Here is a 25,289-nt window from a genome sequence, read left to right on the forward strand (position 1 = left end):
GATCTTATAATTACTCCGATAGTAAGCGTCAAATATCGCGAACATCTAGGAAAGGGAGTGAAATGATCATCTAACAAAACAGTTAGCTAATCTGTCAAATAAGGGAGTTTACCAGGGCTCCTAAACTCAACGCGGCTCAGATTCTAACCCAGGTTTTACATCATAGGCGGAGGCAGCCAACTGGCGTGAGGATGCCATGCATTCTGGGAGCTGTAGTTTCCGGGCACCTCCTCCCAACTACGAGCTCCACAAAGCAGCTGGAGGACGGTTGCTTGGTATTACTAGCAAGCGGAAAGTATGGCGATGGCGCGCGTCGACGCGGTTTTGCCTCCCGGAGAAGGTATGGCGGTCCCCACGCTTGAGTCCTAAAGTTTACTCCATAGAACTGAATTAAATAGTTACCTGGTGGAGAGAAGAATCCTGGGTTTAGGGCTGCAGCTCTGGACCAGTTCCTTTGATGGGGGTCTGTGGGCGTCGCGGAGTCGCACTGTCCTCTGGGAGTTGTAGTCATCAGGCTTTGCCTAGCTCTTTGGGTCGCGGCTAGGGCTGGCCGGGGGACTACAGCCCCCAGGAGCCTTCGCATGGCCGGGTACCCCGGCTCCCGCGCTCCTGAGGCTACCTGGGTGGTGGGTTTCCGACTGCGGTGACTTTTCTAGGTTGTTTCAGGATCTCCCGTTTTCCTTCACGTGTGCCCTTTCCCCTAGGCTCCTAGAACGTTAAGGAAACTCTCTGTCAAATACAGCTCCCTAGACTGACGTTGAACCCTTTCTTAAAGTGTCCGGTGGCTGTAATAAGATCTGGGGGGTGATCCAGAGCCATCAGTTTTTCTCTCCTGGTTCTGCAGACTGGATCCTGGGATCAGGTTTGGTCGCTGCCCAGCGGAGCGCGGGGCGTGGGTGCTTCTGCGGCCGGCAGTCGCCAGGCGTGACCCAAGCTCCTTTGTTTTGGTTACAGCTCTGAGGCTGGGTGGCAGCCATCTGGGTCGGGGGCAGGGCTGAGGGTCCAGGCCTGACTCCACCCCTTAGATCAGGGACTCATTACATTCTTGAGTTGTGGGGGTGAAAAACGAAAAAGAAAGAGCTGTCGACCCCTTGCAGTGTGCAAAGGCTGTACATTTTCCTGGGACATTACACAATTTTCACCAAATTCTCGGGGTATCCCATGAACCACCAAATGCTGGACGCCATTAACAATGGAAAAACGTTGAAACCCTTTAGGATAATTTCCTGCAATAAATTTAATCTTGGTGTAAATTTGAAATTGGCATTTTTTCTGGCCCCACCGCCTTCTGATATCTCCTTTTAAACTACATTCTCCAGCCCAACGTGGCAACTTGCTGACAATAATAGCAGTTAACATTTACAGAAAACATTTTATATTAGCCAGACGATGTTCTGAGTGCTTTTTTTTTTTTTTACATCTAATTTTTTTCTGTAGAACAACATTATAAGCTAGGTATTATTATTATCCCCATCTTACAGAGCCCAAGGAGATCAAGATATCACAGTGGTTAACTGATGGGGCTAGGATTTGAACGACCATTATACTAAATTACTTTATTGAGTGTTCTGTGGTAAGGGTGGGGCTAAGAGCTGTTCATATGGTTTCTTTTTTTCATCCCCACATTAATGAATTAGGTGTATTATTCTCATTTTGTAGATAAGTTAACTGAACTATAGTTTGCTTTTCGAAATAATTTGGGCACTTTAGGATAGACTGGTAGGTTGTAAGCAGGTTAATGATCTCTTTTGAAAGATTAGTTCCACTTAAAAAAATAGTATCATTACTTAGGCACAAAATGTGGAACTAATAGTTCACATTTAAATGTGAAGAATTTCAAAGTATTACATCAAGAAATTCAAAAGTATTACTACAAGAAACAAGTAGAATATCACATCCTTTTAAAATAAATTTATTTAAATTAGTTTCAAGTATACAGTACATTGGTTAAACAACCATAATGTTCATAAAACAATCCCCCCAATTGCTCCCTCCCTCCCCTGGCCCTCCACTTAGCCATCATATTAATACTAACTGCATTCCTTCTGCCATGCTCCCCTGTGCCCAACTATCAACTACTAATTTGTACTTCTTTAACCCTTCACCCCATTCTCCCAGCCTCCCAACCCTCCTCCCCTTTGTCCATCACCAAATTGTCCACTATATTTGTGAGTCTGTTTTTGATTAGTTTGTTCTTTTTGTTCCTTAGATACCGCATATAATTGAAATCATATGGTATTTATCTTTCTCTGACTTATTTCATTCAGCATAATAACCTTTAGGTCCTTCCATGTCATTGCAAATGGTAGGATTTCATTTTTTTAATGGCTGAGTAATATTCCATTGTATATATGAACCATAATTTCTTTATCCAATTGTCTGTTGATAGGCATTAGGTTGCTTCCATATCTTGGCTATTGTAAATTGTGCTGCCATGAATATTGGAGTGCATAGATCTTTATGAATTATTGTTTTGGTTTTCTCTGGATAAATACCCAGAAGTGCAATTGCTGGGTCAAAAGTTATATCCATTTAAAATTATTTGAGGAACCTCCATACTGTTTTCCATAGCGGCTGTACCAATTTGCAATCCCACCAACAGTGTATGAAGGTTCTCTTTTCTCTGTATCCTCGCCAACACTTGCTGTTTTTTTGATTTATTGATGATAGTCAATCTGACACATGTGAGGTGATATCTCATTGTAGTTTTAATTTGCATTTCTCTGATGATTAGTGACCTTGAGCATCTTTTCATATGTCTGTTAGCCATTTGTATTTCCTCTTTGGAGAAGTATCTGTTTCAGGTCTTCTGTCCATTTTTTAATTGGATTTTTTTTTATCATTGAAGAATATCACAAATCTTGATGTAATTCGATATTTCTGAGGAATTTCAATCTGTATTCATTTAGAACTTGATTGCTTTAGTTTTTAAATGTTGATATTTGTTATGCTCTAATGCTCTCTAACTAAATGTATAGAGATTTTATGAGTATAATTCCATTCCTATGCTTGGTTGTGATATTTGTGTTTTCTAACAATTTCCCTTCTCTTTTCAAGGATCAGTGGTTAATTGGTCAGGGCAGGGGCTACAGAAATTAAGTCCAAACTTACCCTGTGAAGCTAATATTCATACTTTGATTCTGGATAAAAATCAGATCATTAAATTGGAAAATCTTGAGAAATGCAGACGATTAATACAGGTAGGTATTGCTATCTGCAGAAAAGTTATATAGGACCAGTTTATTATTATATGTAATAAAATAATAAAATAACCCAACAAAAAGCAACTCTGCAGGCCTGGAAAGTAGTAAATGTTTCTTTAAAATTTTACATGACACTTTTGATGAACACATATGTGCTCTATTTAGAATAGATTAGAAAAAGCATTTGTTAAAAAGGAAACATTTTATGTTGGCAAAATATTGTTTAAGATAACTTTATTCAGCAAATGTCTATTGGGCCCCTCTTAGGTGTCTGGCACTGTTCTAAATTTTGCCTGAGACAGTATAGGGACTCCAATTATTGTGAGTCCCTATACTTATAGTCTTAAGTAGTTGCTGTGTTAAAAATGTTTTCCCTTTAGTAGTTGGAGGAGGTCTGGTTGCTCAGTATAATGTGTATTTTCCATTGCTTACGAATAACAACAACAGCGACAACAAACTGACAGTTACTCCATAGAATAGACAATATATGTGAAAAGTACAAATTGGGTTTATATATTTGGGATTGTTTGGTCATATAAACAAATCTTTTTAAGCACCCTAGTGTAAAAGTAATATATATGCTTTATTCCTAAAAATAATGATATGTTTCCTTTCCACAGTTGTCAGTGGCTAATAATCGGTTGGTGCGGATGATGGGTGTGGCCAAATTGACCCAACTCCGGGTGTTAAATTTGCCTCATAATAGCATCGGTTATGTGGAAGGGCTAAAGGAACTAGTACATTTGGAGTGGCTGAATTTGGCAGGAAATAATCTCAAGGTGAAGTGTTTTCTTTTTTTTTTTAATAATTAGATTTTTTTTTAATTTACAGAAGTATTCACTATAAAAAAGAAATTCAAGCATCATAGAAATGAGTAGAATAAAAAGTAAAAGTACCCATTCCCACTCCGCAGGGATAATTTTAGTTAGCATAAACTGAAAAAAAAATATTCTTTTAAATGTGAACAAAGGTTCTATATTATACTTAGAAAAGTAGATCAAATAGAATTAAATGTTAGAAGAGAGTCTATATCATGCTGCATTAAGCTTTAAGTAAGTTTTAATAGTATAGTGGAGAATATACTGTTTTAAAAGGTATAGTCCTGCTTCCACCACTTAGTAGCTCTATAATTTTGTGTAAGTTAATAAATATCTCTGTGTCTTATTTTTTAATATGCTAGATGAAGGGACTGGATTAAATGATATTAATAGCTGACTGGTATTGAGCAGTTAAGTTATGCTAGGTACTCTTCTAAGCACCTTAACTGTATTTACTCATTCAATCTCATGACAGCCTATGAAATAGGTATAGTCATTATGCCCATTTTATAGATGAGGAAACTAAAGTACAGAGGAGTTAAGTAACTTGCTAAGGTCAGTTAGAGAGGAAGTTACAGAGCCAGGATTTGAACTCAGGCAGTTTGGTTCCACTTTTAACTTGTAAATTCTATGCTATATCAACTGTCTTGTGTCATTTTCTTCAATTTTAAATATTTGAGATGATATGATCCTCTACTCTTAGAGAGATAATGAATGTGGAAGCCTGCTACATAACAATTTACCGAATTCTGTTAGTACTGCTTCTTCTTTGTCTTGCTAAGCCCTCCTCCTGTGTATCCAGTAATAAGGAGAGAAGGCAGGAAAATCAGCTGTGAGGAACTAGGGAAGAGTTCTTTTTTTTTATTTTGTGTGCATGAACTAACATGATTATTTTCTTGTGGTAGGCCATGGAACAAATCATTTGCTGCACAGCTCTACAGCACCTTGATTTATCAGACAATAACATACCACAGATAGGTGATCTGTCTAAATTGGTATCACTGAAGGTAAGCGTGACTATGTCATTTCTGAAATTTTATACTAAAATATCGAGAAAAAGTGGTCTGATTGGCTTAAAATCAGCCTGCTGTGTATGAAGAACAGATTTTGTTCATTATGATAAAAATTCTATTAGAGTACCAGAAAGTAAGTATGGAACTTCTTGTTTCTGATACCTATAACAGATTTATTTTAACTAAAACTGGTCATTATAGTTAAGATGATGTTTATTTACCATCTTTTAAACATGATGAAATTCCCTTCATGCCAAACCAGAGATACTAGCGGCTTTAATTAGATAGTACATGGCATATTGGTGAGGCTGAAAGTAATCATTTCTGAATTTGAGTCTTTGACACTCAAGATTGCTGTTTTTTTAGTAATAGGTGTTACTAAATAATAGATGTTAAATTATCCACATTAACTTTAATTTAAAAAAAAAAACCCTATAGTATATAGGACTTTTTATGGAGGGGAATAGTATCAAATAAAAGTTGAAATTGTAGCTTCAAAAAAACATGTAGGCATTTTCCATATTTTTACTTCATTGTCTATTATTAGCATCAGATGAACTCATTAAGCTTTAGAAGCAGTATTATTAGCTCAACTTTCCCCACATCTTTAGCAGAAAATGCAACAGATATTCTAAACTATTTGATTTAACCAGATACTAAGAGAATTCAAAGGAACTAAAGATGATTGAACATTTTTTCCCCCTGAAATGGAGATATGATTCTCTTATTACAATCCTGGGTGTTCAGAGTTCTTGGTTTATTCTTCATTGTTGCTGACTTAATTTGAATCAGCAAGTAGCACAGTCTACCTTCCTTAAGCTTTTAGTTTCCAAGAGAATATAGTTGCAAATTATGGGTTGTAAGTTCTCTCTCTCTCGGAAAATTTGCTTTATACATGATTGTTTTAATGAGTGTTTTTCACTTTTCTCACCCTCTATTTTGATATTTAATTTATTTATTTGAGAAATTTTCTAAGAGTTTATTTGAGCCAAATTGAAGCCATATGCTAGGGAACAAGATCTCAAATGCTCCTTCTATTTCGATGTTTTAAAAGGAAATGAACAAGTATGTTGGAAATTGCTCAAGTTTTAATAAACTAAATCTTACAAAATGCTAGTTGCTGCAATAAGCATGTGTTCTTGGACAAGTCTTTAAAGCTTAGGCTTTAGAATGTGGACGTGAAAAGAGAGAGTTGGACCAGAAGACCACTTAGGATCTTTCTAGCATTAGCAGTCTTTGATTTGTGTGCTATGAGAAGTGTAATAAAATAGATCCCCTTATTTTCATACGTACCATTTTGCTTTTATCAAAATAGACCAATTTATTTGTAATCTTATTTGTAATTCTGTTTTTACTTTTAAGACCCTGCTTTTACATGGAAACATCATCACCTCTCTTAGAATGGCACCTGCTTATCTACCCAGAAGTCTTGCTATACTTTCTTTGGCAGAAAATGAAATTCGAGACTTAAATGAGGTAAAATTTGAGGGTAATCTGTGGGATCCAGGAAGCTGGAAAGTTATGAGAAAGGAGGAAAAACACAGGAGCAAGTTGTGAGCTACTTTTAGACTGTGACTATCTTGGAAGAAACTGCCATCAAGATGAAAAATTTAGGTCTAGAGCATTGTTTTTCTTTTTCTTTTTTCTTAATGTCAGTGGGTCATTAAGGCTTATTTCATATGTAATGCTGTAATTATTCCATTTGGAAGTAAGATTGATGGTTGAGGGACATCTACATTAAAGGGGTTAATAAGGCATGCTGTGCACCTTTCTCTGACTGATATTATGTTTCCAAAATAGGGTTCTTTCTGCTAGGAAGCAGTGCTGATGCTTTCTAAGGGACTCTGCAGCAAGGACAGGTGGCCATATGGTAGGAATTTTAGAAGTCAGTGGATAAATATGAGTGTTACTTGTTGCTTTTCAGAACAAGAGGGAAATTGTTACATTCTCAAATTGCCAAAGATGTGTAATCAACGGAAGCCCTGTGCTTGACACTGAACAGTCCAGTTTGTTCAACAAAGATATCCTTTGTTCCAGATTTCTTTTTTGGCATCCTTAACTGAATTGGAACAGTTGTCGATCATGAACAATCCTTGTGTGATGGCAACACCTTCCATTCCAGGGTTTGACTATCGGCCATACATCGTCAGCTGGTGCTTAAACCTCAGAGTCCTAGATGGATACGTGATTTCTCAGAAGGAAAGGTGAACATCGCTTCTTTAACATCACATTTATCATGGAAGTTACTGCAAAGACCATTTCTAGCTTACTACAGGTTAAACTGAATATTTCTTAAAACGTGCGTTTAGAAACTAAGACTGTTAGTGCAATCCTATAATAGACTACATGCTGCTCATTTAGGATTTTCTATCTTTTTTAAAAAAGGATAAGAAGTATCATCCCCAGAGGCTGAGGCTAGTGAGTGTATCTTAGTGTCCAACATACAACAATTTGATTTCTAAAGCTCTATGTTAATTGGTTCTTTGGGGCTTGGAGCATTTCTATATAGAAACTATATTGTAGATGCTATATTGGGTCTTAGATCAATCCTACAAAAGCTTGTAACTCATCTTATTTGTAAGGGGAGTCTTAAGACCCAACTACCCTTTATATCAATGACTATGGGAAAATGCATACAGAGTTCTAATTTGGAGCTGATAGGAGACATGCTGATTGGTCCTCCCCTTTTCCTACATGTGAAGCAGCAGAAGTGGGGACACCCCATCTCTAGATCATTGATGGTTTTTGCAGCTTGAAATTGAGACCCCCTGCATGATGGGGTCTTCCGGACACTGGCACACGATCACTGGTATCACAGCTGCAGAGGAGGTTAGGAACTAGGATGTGGACGAGAGAGAATTGAGATGAATTTGCTCTCATCCCTATGTCTCATTTCATTTCTTCCTCCCAATGCATACATACATGCGTTCATGGACTCAACATATGCATTCTTCCTCACTGTTTTTGTCCTTTGTAATAGAGACTGGTAGTAGTCACTTGAGGAGTTTCCTGATGAGAGAATGAATGGTACATTACTGACATGGTTTTTTCTTCCTTCTCCCTGCTCTTTCATTTAGTTGCTGAATAGGGCATGGAGCAGTAAGGAACGGTAACCAGGAGCTACATAATGGTGCTGGTATAGGGTGGGGGACAATATATCAAGTTTAGTTTGCCAAGAAAAAGTTTGGCTTTTCCTTTTTCTTGCAGTAGGTGTTGCTGTGTATCCAGAAACCTTATTTTGTTTCAAACTGACGATAGTTCTAAAGCTAGAATATGAATTTGCTTGGATTATCTTCTCTGGATCTTTCTTTAAGAGAAATATGTTCTTGGATTTTTATGGGAGTAGGACTGGCAACATTTTCATATATGGGAGGCAGCATGGTGAGATGGGCAGAGATAAGTGTTTGGTATAAAGAAAGACCTGAGAAGAGAGATGAAACCTAGTCAGGAGAAACAAGAGAAGGCTTCACATCTTTCCCTGCTACCCATTAGCTGTGTGGCCTAGGCAAGTTCCTTGGCTTATCTGAGCCTTAGTTTTCTCTGTAAAAGGTGAGTAATACTACCTGGCTTTTAAGGATGCTGTGAGAGTTAAGGATAATGTATATAGTATAATACTGATCATATACTAGGCACTTAATAAATGATAATTGTCATTATTAAGGGTAGGGACCAGGGAATGAAGAGTTTTGTAGAAACTAAAGCAAGTGTTAAAAACAAAACATTTATTGAATAGATGAATAATAATGCAAAGGCTGTGTTTCTACACTGTGGAAATGGTTTTAATCCAAATGACTTTAAAGTGAACTTGTATTTTCTTTGAACTTTCTCTATAATGTTTTACAAATGTTTAATTTCATAGACTTCAGGAGGGAACAGTGGGCTTTCATTTGGGGTAGCCTCCCCTTCTGTGGGGTGTCCTATGCTAAAGTCTGGGAGGAAGGAAGAAGTAGGAGTGTAACACAATAACAACCCTTTCTCAGATTCTTTTCTCCCCCAGGTTTAAAAAAATTGCACACTTTCATATAATTCAGGTATAGTTAAAAAATATTTAAAAATACCAATATAGTCACCACTGAGAATAAGAATAGAACATAATCAGCACTCCAGAGATCTCCTTTGCCTCACTCCTATCAAACTTCCCTCCTCACTAGGGATAACCACTGTATTGACTTTTTGATAATTCGAAAAGCTTATTTTTTTCCTGGTTATTTTGAGTCTTTAAATCAACCATCTCCCACCAGAGTACAGATAATACTAAGTTTTGGTGAGTATATGGAGCAGTTGGAACTCTTATACATTGTTTAGGAGTATGAACGGTATAACCACTTTGAAAAACTGGCGATATTTACTGAAACTAAGCATACAAATAAATACTGTATGATCTAGCAATTTGACTTCTGGTATATCTCTACAGAAATGGGTGCTCATGTCTACAAAAGACATGTACAATTTTGTTCATAGTAGCCTTATTCATAATAGCTCCAAACATTTGGGAGCTATTTGGAACATTTGGGAAACAACCCAAATGTCAGTCCACAAAAGAATGGGTAAATAGTTATATTCAAACTAAAGGACCTAGGTTGTTGTTGATGCTGTACTAGTGAGAAAAATGCTGCTGCAGTTGAAGTCTGAGACAACTCTGTAGTCTAAACAGTGTTCCCAGGTTTTAAAACAACTCGAAGTATTCTATTCAGGAGGGAGGAATAATTCTAAGGGAGAGCTGTTTTCTTAAAAATTGATAGGTAGTCTGAGCAGTGTTCAAAACATTTCCTGATTGGCCTTGGGAATTGCTCTGAAAGACAAGAAAGAATTTCCAGTTTTTGTATCTATCCAGCTCAACTTATTTGCTAAGAATGCTCGGGTTAAAGTTTTTCTCCCTACGAAAGTATCCTGGGTTCTTTGACTTCAGGTAGCCAGATCTTGAGTGTGTGTGTCATAGAAAAGAACAAATTGAGCAGTCACCCACCCCCATGGTGCTTTGGCGGAGTACCTTCTTAGAAGCACATCTGTGGAAAGACCAGCACTTCTGAGTAGCACTTCAGTATTTGGAGTTCTTTCTGAATTTGTTTTGATCTCTGCTTTACTACCTACAGGACCAAACTACACCTCTGTTGCTTAGTTAGGAATCAGAATTTAGTTATGGAGCAGAACTTTGGAAATGTTTCTTTTTTGAAAGGACATTAAAAATATATACAGAAGTAGAGTAACAAATGAACACCAAAATACCTACCATGCAGCTTCAATAATTATCAACATTTTGCCAATCTTGTTTCATCTATCCCACACTTATTTGCTGGAGTATTTTAAAAGCAAATACCAGATATCACTTCATCTAATACTCCACCCCCCTCTTATTTTTAGGAGAAAGCGGATTGTTTTAAATTTTATTTCTTAGTAGTTGTTAATTCTATTATATTATGTAGACTGTTCATTCAATTTCAAGGGAAAGATCATTCTAGTGATTTGAAATAAATGTTAGAGCTAAATGAATTTTAATTTTGTTTTTCTTTGAATTGGGAGCGAGGTGTTTTTTTTTTTTCTTACCTAATAAACTGTTTTATGGATTAATAAACCTGTGTAATGATATGTTTTTAATGAGTATAAAGCAAAGGCAGAAAAACATCTTATAGTAGTTGATGCTCCACAGTTTGTAGTTTTCCTCACACACTTAAATTGTGGAATACTCAAGCCCGAGCCTTCTATGTCTTCTTACTTCACTTCTTCCTCCCAAACTACAAACGATCTTTAATGTGGAAATGTTGCTCACAGGCTATATTAAAGTTGGTGATTGTCTTTTACTGTGGACCTTTTTTGGCAGGGGAGAATTTTTCAACAAGCCATTTGCTTGGTCAGAGAACTTATGGAATCTTAGAACAGATTTCATGAAGATTTGAATGATCTTTATTTCACAGGAATGTATCCATGGAAGAAATGCTATTATTTTTATTAAATAGAATAAAATTTTTTATTGTTAGACTAATATTGGAATTATATGACTTTGGTTAATCAGCTTGGCATACCTTGTATCTCATTGTTAGAAAAACAGTTTTTCCTTTCTTGTGACACTGGCAAATCACAAACTAAACTTGTTATATTTTATTGCACCATGACTCTTTTGGATGCTTTAATCAGTTATCAAAAGGACCATTTTCTTTTCAGCCTATAATACACTTCGGGTGGCTTGACAATTTTGGACTGTACAGTTTGTATGATGTAGATAGATACTTTAATATGAAGGTCCAGGAAAATGGTTGTGGATTGGAAGTGATTTTCAGACTATATGCAGTTCTTAGTTAATGGTATAAAAACAAAGTATTACTAAAATGATTCAACCTCAACTTCAAGGTGAGGCGCAGATTTAAGAATGGTAAAATTGAAGCAATGGCGTGTTAAATTGAAAAAAAAATTCAAACATATATGCAAAAGTAAACAGTATAATGACCTCCCATGAATCTAGCTTCAGCAGATTTCAACTCATGGCTGGCTTTGTTTAAACATCTATAACTTCACCCACTCTCCCTTTTCTTGTATTATTTTGAAGCAAATCTCAGACTACATATAATTTCATCTGTGAATATTTCAGTATATATCTCTAAAAGATAACAGCTCCTAAAGAAATAACTACAATATTGTGATGAGACCTGTGATGTATTTAGGTAATTTATTTTGATAACAAATGGAGGGAATACTCATTGCTTCTTTGAAAATAATTTTAAAATATTTGGAACCCTTAGTGCAACTCTGTGGAAGTGTGCCCCTAAATAAGAAAAAAAATCTTTAAAACATTAAAAGAGTAAGGGTAGTGAATCAGAAAGATAGATTTTTAAAAACTTGAATTTTATTTTTGAAAATTATCCAATGATGCTATAAAGGTAAATTAAAAAGAGAGATCATTGTTGCTTAGAAATATATCTTCTCTACCTGTTTCCATCTCCTCTTTTTTATGTCCCCCAATTCTAGTTTGAAAGCAGAATGGCTCTATAGTCAAGGCAAAGGGAGAGCATATCGGCCTGGTCAGCACATCCAGCTTGTCCAGTATCTTGCTACAGTTTGTCCTCTTACTTCTAAACTGGGTCTTCAAACTGCAGAGGATGCCAAACTAGAGAAGATTCTGAGCAAGCAGAAGTAAGCCCATTTGTTTATAACAGTGGATGAAAATACTTCTGAGTCTTTCTTGTGGGGTTAATAGGACTGAGGCAAGAGCTATATCCTACATTTTTGGGCATTTGACCCCTTGTCACTGCAGCAGTCCCTGTAGGGGAACTTAACCATGCAGTGCAGTCCAGTTAGGTCCACAGCAACTGCATTGCTAATCATTTCTTCAGTGGGGAAAGCTAAGTAGTATGGGAGAATGGAATTTAAAAAAAGTATTTAAAAGTATTTGTCCTTTTAATGTAGATGTTTCATATGAGTTTTTAAATACTAACATTAAGAAGTGTAGCTATATATTAAAAAGTATAGCTAGGAGCATTTAGTAGTCACTTCTTTTATCAGAGATCTTGCCTTTGAATGTAAAAGTGTATACATTTGAGGGTGTCTATGTGATTTTAAAATAAGTTTCTTAACCTTTTCTATACAGTACACTCAAATGAGACTTTGCAATTTGGTGGTGATTAAAAGTTACCTACTTTGAAAACTTATATACTTCTGCTTTTCTGACAATGTAACCTAAGAAGCAGAAAAGCCTTCTTTTTTTGGTTTGTATTACATCACATCAGATATTACTAATTTTTAGGTTTCACCAGAGGCAGTTGATGAACCAAAGTCAAAATGAAGAGTTGTCTTCTCTTCCTCCTGTTGAAACAAAGGCATCCCTTGTACCTGAGCATTCAAGCCCTGTTCAAGATTGCCATATAAGCCAGGAAAGTGGTAAGAAATTAATTGATCTCTGACCCTTTTTCTCCATGTTGTTTGATCTTTTGGGTATCATAAAACAAAAAAGTGCATATTTTCATAATTTTTACTAGTTTGTTAACTTAAGTGATCCTTTGGAACACACACACACACACACACACACCCCACCTGTATATGTGTGTGTATGTATATTTTAACTATTATATTTCAATTTTTTTAAAATTCAGAGGACTGCTAATTTCTGTGTTGACCTGATGCTTTAATTATTCTTATGATTATTGCAAAAATTTATTTTCTTAAAAATATTTGGTTTGATGTTTTAGGTGTATTGAAGAAATCACTGAAGACATTTTATTGCATTTTATTTGAGGGATTAGATTTCATTAAAAAGATGTAACTAAAAAATATCTCTTTACTCACCAAAAAAAAAAAAAAAGAAAAGATAAAGAAAAATATGTGAGGTGATGGATGTATTAATTAACTAGATGTCAGGAATCCTTTCACCATGTGTCCATATATCAAATCACCACAATATATACTTTAAATATCTTCCAAATTTATATGTTAATTATATCAATAAAGCTGAAATTAAAAAAATAATTTCTTTAGATATTTAGTGGTTTAAATGATACTCTGTTGATTCTTCTAGAACCTGTCATCCAAGTCAATTCTTGGGTTGGGATAAGCAGTAATGATGATCAGTTATATGCTGTTAAGAATAACTTTCCGGCCTCTGTACACACTACAAGATATTCTCGAAATGACCTGCACCTGGAAGACATACAGACAGATGAAGACAAGTTAAACTGTAGTCTTCTCTCTTCAGAGTCTACTTTCATGCCAGTTGCATCAGGACTCTCCCCAGTATCACCTACAGTTGAGCTGAGGCTACAAGGCATTAACTTAGGCCTAGAAGATGATGGTGATGCAAATGAATCTGTGAAAGAACAGGAGAACCGGGACTTGGATAAGGAAGAGGAAAAAGCTTTTTGGGCTGCAAATGAGTATTCTGTTCAAATGATGAAAAGTGCAGTCAGTACAGAGGTAAATGAGAAAGATGGGCTATTACCTTGTCCTGAGCTGACAGTAACCAATGCTGTCTTGAAAGGGGACACCCACAGTCTTACCTCTTTTCCTGAGTCAGTTGGACACAATGTCTTCCACATACAGCCAGACAGTGAAGAAACCATGTCTCAGACAGCTTCAGAGAAACTCCCTTGCAGAGTTTTAACCCAGAAATCTGTTCCTTTGGGACAAGATAAAATTGTCCCCCAGAAACTGAATGAAGCAGCCACCAAACTTCAGGCCTATTGGCGGGGCTTTTGTGTCAGGAACTACAATCCTCAAGCTAAAGACGTGCGTTATGAAATTCGGCTGCGCAGAATGCAGGAGCACATTGTCTGCCTAACTGATGAAGTAAGGAGGTGAGTCAGAAGTCCTGTTTTGTTGGTTTGGGGGTGTCAGAACACTGAGTCATTGCTGTGGTCGCCAGGACACTTTTCATACCATGTTGCCATTCTTGGTTTGCTTGTCTTCTGCAATGGACCAAAAGCATTTTGAGGGCAGAGGCTGTCATGTGCATCTCCATCTCTATCTAACACAGCAGTTGCTACATAGATACAGTATAGCAATAAATGGTGAATGAATATGTGCCTTATAGGCATCCATAAACTTAGAAAGGTACAGAAAATATAGAAAAACTGAATAAGTATAAAAAATGAGAAGATGAGGTTTACATAGGACCCAGTAGGTGACGTAAGAATTAAAGTACAGATTTAAAAGGAGCTAAAATTCCATAAAAAAAGATGAAATATTTCCATTTGCAACAACATGGGATTATCTTGAGAATATTATGCTAAATGAAATAAGTCAGATGGAAAAGGACAAAAGCCATATCATTTCACTCATGGGATATAAAACAGAAAGCAACAATCAAACAAAACATATAGACACAGAGAACATATGAGTTGTTACCAGAGGAGATGAGGCGGGAGGGGAGGATGAAGAGAGTGAAGGGAGCCAAATGTATGGTGATGGAAGGAGACTAGACTTTGGGTGGTGAGCACACAATGCAATATACGGAAGAAGTATTATGGAATTGTACACCTGACACTTATATAATATTATTAACTAATGTTAGCCCAATAAATTTAATTTAAAAAAAGGCTAAAATTCTAGGGCAATGGTAGGAATTATTTCTTAATTCCATGACTTGCATGACTTACTGACTGCCAATCCAGGAAAATTAGTACTTTGTAAGTTTATTTTGAGTACTAGTATTGCAACTAGCACTATTTATTACTATTTTATCAGGTGAAAGAGGAGGAGGCAGTAAAAGAGACTGAGAAGGGATAGCTAGAGTGGTAGGAAAACTAGGAGAGTGTGTCCCAGCTCCAACAGGGAAATATTTCCAGAGAGAAGAGAGGTGCTGTAGGGAGGACAGAAAACTATACGTTAGATTTAGAAGGTGGGGGTTATCGGTGGCTATGTTGGGGGCCCCTAAGACTCTCCTCAGCTTTGATGATTTGCTAAAAGGACTCATAAAACTATTCTGTGTATGATTATGGATTATTGTAGTGAAAGGGTACACATTAAAATCAGCATAGAAAAAGGCACATGGGGCAGAGTGCAGAGTAGACCAGGCACAAGCTTCTAGTTGTCCTTTCATGGTGGAATTGTACAGATAGGGATTGATTCTCCCAGCAACAATGTATGACAACGTGTGAAGTATTGCCAACCAGAGAAGTTCACTGGAGGCTAGACATCCAGGGCGTTTATTGGAAGTCACTCACATAGGCATTTAGTACTTGTGTGACTGACCTTAACAACTCAGACTTCAGTCCCCACCTGAGGTCATACTGATACAGTGTGACCCAAGGCCCCAGGTGAACAAAACATTCATCAGAAAGCACATTGTTAAGCATAAACTCATGGTTTGGCCCAAGGCCGCACATATTCAGATGCTCTTATCAGGCTGGATATTCCAAGGGCTTAGTAGTTATTTCCCAGGAGCTGTTCAAGGCCTGTTCTATCTTTGGAATAGGTAGGGTTTGAACACCCCAATCCTGCCGAGTTAACACTTTCCTGCCCAGTGATCTTCCTAAGAGCACCTTCAGTGGTGTAGTGGGATGAAGGTAGTTTGGAATGAGTTGAATAGTGAATGAGAGGTGAAGAGCTAGTGTAGCCAAGTATTTTGGGATGTATTGCTGTGAGGAAGAAAAGAGAGTAGGTGGTTGCCGGAGGAGAATCTGGACTTAAGGAATATTCTTTTTTAAAGATGGGAGATATAGAGCATATTTTTTTGTTGATGGTCATGATTCAATAAAGAGGGAAAAACTGATGGTGCAGAGGAAAGAAAAGTGCAAAATTGAAGTTCTTGAGAATGTAAGAGAAGAAGGGATCCAGTTTACCAGTAGAGGGAGTGACCTGAGCTAGGAGCAGAAGCAGGTAAGGTGATAGGTTTGATGGTGGGGGGTGGAAGTCCTGTCTGATGGATGCTTTTCCTTTAACCTCCCTCACTCTTATCCTCACCCCTCTCATTTTCAAATGGTGACATTTTATACATGAGGGAGGTTAAAGGAGAGAGATGCGAGGTGTGAGATATTCATCTTAAAAGTGAACTTATAAGGGAATGGGGGGAGATTGCTGGACAGTGTGAGGAAAATTTAAAGTGCGAAACAGTAGGTCAGGTCATATGATTTTCATCAGTATTTCCCAGCTGTTCTGTTTGGATTTGGGCATGGTTAATTTGGAATGAGTTTTTTCTAGGTGAATATGGTAGGGGATAGAGGGAAGGAGGGCAAGGGAGTTGAAGATATTTGGGAAAGGATGATCATAATGATGGATCTTGGAATTTAAATGAGGTAAAAGGGAAAGACAGGAGGAAAGGATCATTAGTTTGGAGGTCTAGATGAAAATGGGATGTCTAGATAATTGCATTGGGGTACAAGAGCAGGTGCACTGGGAGCATAGGAAGTAGTGGTTTATGTGGGTGCTTGAAATCATTTTTGAAAATGGCATAGTCAAAATGACTGGGTTTAGAGTGAGATAGTGAGAATGAGTGGTGTACGGTGGATTTTTGGATAGAGCAACCATGTGAATGTTGAGATCTGCAGAAATAGTGGATGAGTGAAAAAATAGTTTCTACTTGAGAGAGCTACTGTAAGTCTGATTTGAACAAGGAAAAGTTCACATTAGTTGTTGAATACATAAGGGCGTTTGCTGATTACAATTCAGGAGTCCCAGATGGCACAGGAGAAGGGCTTGGGGGCCTAGAGAAAGTGGGGAATTGGATCACAGGTTCAGAACAAAATGGTGGTGACAGCTTGGGAGATAATGGACGACTAAGGGAGCCATAGGTTTGTGATAGACCTAAGTATAGAGAGGTCAGCAGTAAGCCCAGAGTAGGACTTTAGTAAATGAGGGAACGTGATGGACGGGGAAGAGGAGTCTGTTGATATCAAGGAGTATATCAGGGACTGGTGCAAATAGGCTGAAGTTTAATGAGATCAGTTCTACTAGTGCCTTAGAAGAGAGTGTCTAGCTGTGATCCTAATTTTAATTGTTTTGGAGACTTTGAGTAACCATTCCTTTCTGCAGCTCCTGCCCCTTTGATGTGTTTGGCTGGGAAATTGAGGCCAGATAAAGAGCCATTTAATATTGTATTTTTCATCATCACTGGCAATACTTTGTAGAACCAATATAATCTGAATTTCAGTCACATCTCATTTGGCTTCTTTGTTGAGTCATTGTTTAAAACTAAAGATCATATGATTTTCATCAGTATTTCAGTTTAGATATTCTAAAGTGGAAAGGATTATTATTTATTTTTCTACAGTGCATGTTTTTATTAGTTGTAATAAGAAGTGCAAGTCAAAGCACCCTTCCTTGTGTCAGTAATGGGTTTTTAATTATTGTAGGTTAAGAAAAGAAAGAGATGACGAACGTATTAAAAATTTTGTACAAGAAGAGGCTGTCAGATTCCTTTGGAACCAGGTAAACCCCCTCCTGCTGATTTACATAATATGTTAACAAAGGAAAATTCCAGATTTATTGAGATTATTATAGAGTAGTCAGGCATATTAAGTTCCCTTTCTCAAGGTTAAGGATGTAGTTTGTGTTCTTTGCCACTAACTCTGAACTAGGATGGTGAACTTTGTTGCATTTTATTTAATCTGAAGAAAAATATTTTCATAATGTTGACTAGAAAGATAAAGAAGTATAAAGATGAAGGAAGGTGACTAAATTGAAGGATGTTTTTATCACTTTCCAATCCGTAGATATAAAAAAACCAATTTGAAGTTTTATGTAGCTATTTATCTTGTTTTATATTTTGGGAATATTTGCATGAAAGATGACTATAATGGTGTATGATGGCTACAATACACATGTCCTAAAAAGTACATATGACTTCTTGGGAGAGAATAATAGCATACTTTAGGGACAGTTCAGATAATTGGTTTTACTGTTGAATCTCATCAAATATTACTTGATGATAAATCCTTAGAAATATTTTTAATAAAAGGATTTGTTGTAATACGATTTTCCTACAAAATTAAAAAAAATTGATTTTTAAGGTTTTATAATTGCTAATAGTGGAGGAGTGGTTAAATAAATTATAGAATAAAAATATTATGGAATTCTATGGAACAGTTAAAAAGAATAAGGGACTGACATAGAAAGATCTCCAAAATAATATTGTTCATGAATAACAGCAAACTGCAGAACTTAGGGTTCCACTTGATATTATTATTATTTTTTTTTAAATGCTGAAATTCTTATTTAATGAGAAATCTTTTGGTAATATGATTTTACCTTTTAAATTATTAATGTATTATAATGTTGAGTGTTTTGTTTAATAATGTGAACTTTATAGAAAATTGTTTTTCAAGTTTCCACCCACTGGCAGCATGGTATTTTGTTAGTAATCTCCTACTCACTAGTTAGGGGGGAAGAGGGCACTCCACTCCCTCTCCTTACCTAGTAATCCCAAGACTTCAGGAAGCACCGTTCCCTCCTCCAAATTCCAAAACCATTACCACCTTTACCCTGAAGAAGTACTGCCAGGACCAGAGGCATTACATTGGTAAACTGAGGAAATAATGGTTAGTCTTGGCTGGGGAAAGGTAAACAGCCTCATTCATTGTTCATTCCTTTATTCGTTTCTCTTCTTTTTTTCTTTTTCTTTTTTTATTAGGCGAGGCAACCCTTGGTTGACTTCACAGATTGCCAGGACCTTGTCAGTTTACAATCCCTTATTTTTTTATTTTTAATGACTAGGCCTGACCCTGCTTAGCTTCCGAGATCAGACGGGATCAGGCTTGTTCAGGGTAGCATGGCCATAGACCCTTTACTCCATGGCCACTTTTGTGCTATGATGGCAGAGTGGAGTAGTTCTGACAGAAACCATTTGGGGCCACAAAGCTTAAAATATTTACTATCTTGCCTTTTAAAGAAAATGTGTGGTCTTAATAAAAAGGAGAAAGGAGTCATTAATGATGCCATTGGGGGCTATTTCAAATACATACTTGAAGTTTCACATAAGGATAAACAACAATAATTTATCCACCAAAGCACCCCAAAACAGGGAGTCAGCTGACACCTCTGTTCCGATGAGTGTAAGACGAATATACAGACTAGCAGATGTGGAATATGGGACCCAATCTTGATCCAATTTCACAAGCTGTTGAATATACTAAAAGCTCTTTCTTGTCAAATCCTGGCAAAATTGCTCCGCTCTTATAACAGATCATTCTATCCATGTTGAGGTTTGGCTGAAAGAGTCGAATTTTATTATCTACTCCTTGAAATGCCTTCATCCCTTCAAATAACTCCACTGCATAGTGCAGAACTGACAAGCAAGGATGCAAGGACAGGTTTTGAGGAGGCTTGATATGTGGTTTCTCCCATTCAAATTCTGAGGACCACTCGACTGTCAACATGTGATCCATGAAAACAGTTGCAAAAACCAGAGTATTTGGGTCTGGTTTTTCTTTTAAAATGGTGGCTAGTGTGATTATTAGATCTTTAGCCTTAAAGGCCTTAAAGGTCCCCATCACCTCTTTTTATCCTGCTTCTCTGGTACATTCTTCCACACATCCATTACTGCAGTCCTTCATTGTTCCCTCAGCTGTTAAGATTGCTGGAGCTGAGCGCAGGACCAGGCTCTTGCTGTGTTTGGGTTGGCGACTGCGGGAACGTCTCTGTACTTGAGTTTAAAATCTCCCTGTGTATTTGAAACTATATAGTAGAATGTCTGGAAGCATACATATCAAACTGCTGTCAGTGATTTATCGTGGAAGGTAGTCAAATGGAAACTAAAACAATTCTATATATTGCTTTCTTGTTGCAAATTTTACAGTAAAATTTTGAAATTTTAACTGTACTTTAAAAATATAAAGGTCATATTACCAAGAACTCAGGGTATTTTTAGGTATTTTAGAGTTATATATACTATATTGTTAGATAATATTTAAAACTCTTATCCTAAACGGATATCTAAAATGAGACCTTTATTTTAGAGAATCTACTTATATTAGTAGTCTCTAATCTGTCTTATTATATAGATGTCAGTGTATATTGAGTACATTATTGACCCCTTAGTCAGCTAGAAATGTGCTATTGTACTTTTGATTGTTTTTCAAGTAAAATTGAGGATTGTTTTGGCCCATGCCTGCTCTCCTGGCGAGGGCCTTTTGTTAGCAAAGACGTATACCACTCTTGCCAGCCTGGTTTAGGCCGGGGAATGTTATGGAAAGGATAAGGGAAGTCAGGCCGTTTCTAACTCCAGTTCTGCCATCTGCCATTTACTAACTTCATGTATATTGGGAAAAAAGCTCAAAAGACAATTGTAAAACAGGCATTATTTTTTACTTTATAATGAGACGACATCCGTTGGTTTATAGGTAAGATCTCTACAAGCTTGGCAACAGACAGTGGACCAGCGTCTCAGTTCCTGGCGTACTGATGTTCCTCCTATATCAAGTGCTCTGGTGCCATCTGAACCTCCATTATTCACCCGAAGTCAGGAGCCCTCTTCTGATCAAGATTCTGATTGGTTCATTGCTCCTGATGAAGCTCCTCAAGAGAAATCCTTACCAGAATTTCCAGACTCTGGTTTTCATTCCTCCCTAACAGAACAAGTTCACTGTTTGCAGAATTCTTTGGATTTTGAAAAAAGTTCCACTGAAGGCAGTGAAAGTTCCATAATGGGGAATTCCATTGATACAGTCAAATATGGGAAAAAATCAGATGTAGGGGATGTTAGCGAAGAACGTGGTGAATGGAGTAAGGAAAGCTCAAACAATGAGCAGGATAATAGTCTGCTTGAACAGTATTTAACTTCAGTTCAACAGCTAGAGGATGCAGATGAAAGGACAAATTTTGCTGAAGGTACAGGAGATAGTATGTTTCACATAGCTCGTTCCCCTGAAAAGTTAGATGCCTTGTCTGACAGTGCTTCTGTAGATGATATTCATGGCGTATCTCCTACTTTGCAAGATGAGATCAACCAGACACCAGAGAATTGTAAATTAAATGCAGAAGTTCAAGGGCAGCAGTCAGAATGTGATTCTACATTTCAGATATTGCCTGTTGGTATTATTGTGTAGCATGTCTGGTTGCTTGGGAAAATCTTAATATTTTCAGTTGCTCTTTTTTTTTTTTTTTGAAGGGAAATGGGAATATTCCCCCCAGTTTTGTTACTATTTATGTTGAATTTGTATTCTTGCCTCATAATTTCCATAGATAGTGAGCTGAGTCTTCATTTTGATTTTGTTAGCTTTATACTTAGCTGTAATGTATCAAACAGTATTTATTTTGAAAGCTATATGCACTTTATTTCTTAACTGAATTGCATCGACAGTGTTTTTTTCTGTATTTCCTTTGAAAAATAAACTAGAATATCTTAGAGAAGATAGAAAAATTTACCTTAAAGATATAAATAAGAGAATTTTGACTCTGGGGAAATTAATTGTGTTGTGAGGAATGCAATTCGTTAAAGTGAATATAAATGACAAATATGAGGATTGTGAACTATTGAAATTTGCCAGCCTCCTTGGAGGAAGAACATGTGTTTTTAAGACTTTTTTCCCCCCTTATGAGTCAAAGAAAACTGTCTTGTATGCAAATAGGGAGAGAAGATAAAATTATAGGACTTTTCACTAGGGTTAACTAAATTATCTCATGGAGAACTTTATATCATCTATCAGTTTTAACATATGAAGCAAAATGTTCCATGCATAATTAAAATCAAACTTATTTAAAGAGATAACACAATATTTCTCCCAGATATTTGCTTATGTATTTCAGAAGGTCGTGGTCATTTACTTCACTTTCGACCTCAGCCTCATAATGAAGAACATTTAAAATAATACTAGTGGTGGAATATCAATGACTTTTTTTTTTAAAGAACTATTTTTTATCTAAATATCTGAAAAAAAGTGCTACATTTAGAAGACAATTTAATGGTGGGTAAGAAAAAATAAACCTCACTTATCTCGTTAAAAAAGAATATTATCTCTAACTCCAGGAAAAAATGATAATATTGTGTTTGAATGTTATAGATAGATGTATTTGCAAATGAAGGATAGTTTTTGGAAGCTTGATATTTTAATCTTTAAGAACATTCTGATATCATTGAACAACACATATCTGATTTCCCCCAGTTTATGGACATTCAACTAGTTAAAACAACGGCAGTATTTAAGTGTTCTTTAATTTTAGGTGCTAAATACCTATTCATTATTCTATTACAGTCACTGGGTCCCCTTCTTTGAAGTTATATAAAATAACTTCTGATCCTTCAAGAATAAAGTCAGGGATCATATGTTAATACTCTGTTGATAATTAGAAACATTTCTCCAGTATGGATAAGGTGTATTTTTCCTGGTTTATAAATATGTAGCACTCAGGTTGAGAAGACTTGGATTTTGTTCTCAGAAATCTAGAATCTCTTGAAAAGGAAATATTTTCTGTCTCTTATAAACTGAACAGTAGTCTTACGTTCAAAAGTATTTCCCCTAGTGAAGCATGTGTAATGTTGAATGCATGTTATATACAAATAGAATTTTTAACTTTTTGAATAATAATAATTATCTTTGTGAATAGTTTTGAATTTCTTCTTAAATATACCCTATTTTTCTATTTTACAGTTAAGTGCCTCATTTGCTGCCCATGGTTAGACAAAGAAAAACCAATTTGTATAGCACTAGTGCCAAAAGTGCTGCTTCATGGTTCATCAGTTTTCCATAAAAGCTCCTGAAATGTCATGCTTCAGTATTACCTAACTAGATTTCTGCTGACATCATCTCCCTCTTCTCTTTTTTTTTTTAAGAAATGGCAAAACACAACTAAATTCATTTGTCAGCAAGATTTCCTTTTTTATCTTTGCCTTGTTTTTCTAGCCTATGAATAGTATTCAGCATACTTTTATTTTAAAATTGGCAGAGTATGATAATGATTAATAGTCTGCTCTTCATTCTATTTAACTTTACTAGTATTTTGAAGCGCAAGAATATTTAGTAGCCCCCTGGCTACCTTAACTGTACAAATTATTTTGAATGTAGATAGAATGAAATAATGTAAATTAGAATGCAGGAAAACTGTCATAGACCTAATATATTTTAATAGGTTTACAATATAATTTAAAATAATTTATGTAACTAAGATATTTGATTTTAACTCTATGGGCTGTTCATTGGTGTAGCTAAAGGCCAAATGAGTCTAGTAAGGTTTGGGAAGTTGAGCTTCAACATGGTCTTTGTGTTTTTTAGTTCAGCTGTGTTATTTTAGTTCATATCAGTTCTCTTGATTTATGGAAAATTCAATATATCAGATATTTCTGCAGAAGCACAGAATAATACCATGTGAGAATTAGAAGGAACTTTAGAGATGATCTATTCTAATATCTTTGTTTTGAAGATGAAACTAAGGCACAGAGAAGTTAAATAACTTGTCTGATGTTTTAGCCAGTTAGGAGTAAATAAACCAAAAATGTACAAGTTATTGTATTCCAAAAAAGTTATTGTATTCCAAACTGGTGGAGTAAATAAACTGAAAATTTAAAAGTAATTGTATTCCAAAATTATACACTCTCTATTAATCTTTACATTTAGTGAGTCAATAAGAAAGTGTCCCACATTTTTCATTGTCTTTGAAAGAGAAGAAAAACTTCAAAGGGAGCTAGAACTCTACCACTCAAGGCAAAGTTGCTTGTTAAAAACAACTAATTGATTCAGAACTCTGAGTTTTCTCTAAGAAATGTGATTTGATTAAAAGAACAATAGTAGAAATTAAACATTTAAAAGGATTACTTCATCTTAGAGTTCATTTATTTGATGACAAGTATAACAAGTTACTGAGATATATAAAATTTTCTAATGGAATGCTGAGTTTGATTATGTTTCATCTTTAGTTTTACAGAACAACAGATGTTAAAGTTTTAACTCTTCTGGTATGCAGAGAGCTTTAATCACGACAGTTTATACATATACAATATAGTTTGGTTTTATAAGTTTAATTATAAAAGGCCTCAGAATATGCACATTTTAGGAAACTGTTTAACCACACAGTGTTTGTATATATGCAAATAATTTTATTCTTGAATAATGTGGGTACCATTCTAAAGTGTGGAGTCTTCTTTCGTTTCGGATTATTTTAAATATACAAACACCTTAATAGTGTATTTTTCTGTTATCTACTTAAGACAAATCTAGCTCCACTTTTTATAAGTATTTTCAGAAACCATATTGGCTTAAGAAATTATAGTGTCTTCTTTGCTACTTTTTTTGGTGCAAATTCTTAGAATTGGATTTATAACAATAATATAAAATCTTTTTTTTCTGGGGAATAAGATATAGTAAAAAAATAAAATATAAAATGAGTCTGATAATACCCTATTTATAAATGAAATTAAAAAGAGACTTAATTGTTTAATGTATATTTTTATTTTGCCGTGTACTTTATTAAAGGATATTTATTTTATTGTTATGTTTTATCTTTTAAACATCTGACCCCCTTCATTCATGAAGTAAAGCAGAAAGAATCTGTAGGAACATTCTAAATGTTTTTAGTGATACTGCTCTTACTGATCAAACCTACTGTGCCATGTTAAAATTAAAAGTCAAGTAAACAAAATAGTCCTCACAGTCTGGAGAGAAATAAATAGTTGTCTTTCTAAAACGAGGTGCTTTTTGTTTGTGAATGAATAGAAACCATACTAAATTTTTCTTAATTGATTTTAGTGGCTTACTAGCAGGAATCACTATGCAGTGGCTTTGTTCTTTTCTAATTAAATTTATTTGAGTGTTTTGTAATAATTTTAATGTTGACAAGAATTTAAAAATAATTGATTTTGGGCTATTTTTAGATTTTTAAAAATTTCGTTTTAGAAATAGATGATT

General features: G+C 35.8%; 1 protein-coding gene across 1 annotated transcript; it reads left to right on the plus strand.

Moving 5' to 3' along the window:
* On the plus strand, nucleotides 1–23,958 carry CEP97 (centrosomal protein 97). The gene is made up of 11 exons (XM_006913066.3): nucleotides 1–340; nucleotides 3,058–3,200; nucleotides 3,824–3,982; nucleotides 4,927–5,028; nucleotides 6,397–6,510; nucleotides 7,072–7,238; nucleotides 11,995–12,159; nucleotides 12,770–12,903; nucleotides 13,538–14,312; nucleotides 17,808–17,883; nucleotides 20,793–23,958. The coding sequence occupies exons 1-11, from the start codon at nucleotides 298–300 to the stop codon at nucleotides 21,495–21,497; spliced, it is 2,583 nt and encodes an 860-aa protein (XP_006913128.1). The 5' UTR covers nucleotides 1–297; the 3' UTR covers nucleotides 21,498–23,958.
* The last annotated feature ends 1,331 nt before the right edge of the window (nucleotides 23,959–25,289 follow it).

The sequence above is a fragment of the Pteropus alecto genome, unplaced genomic scaffold (genome assembly GCF_000325575.1).
Source record: "Pteropus alecto unplaced genomic scaffold, ASM32557v1 scaffold20, whole genome shotgun sequence".
NCBI classification, from domain to species: domain Eukaryota; kingdom Metazoa; phylum Chordata; class Mammalia; order Chiroptera; family Pteropodidae; genus Pteropus; species Pteropus alecto.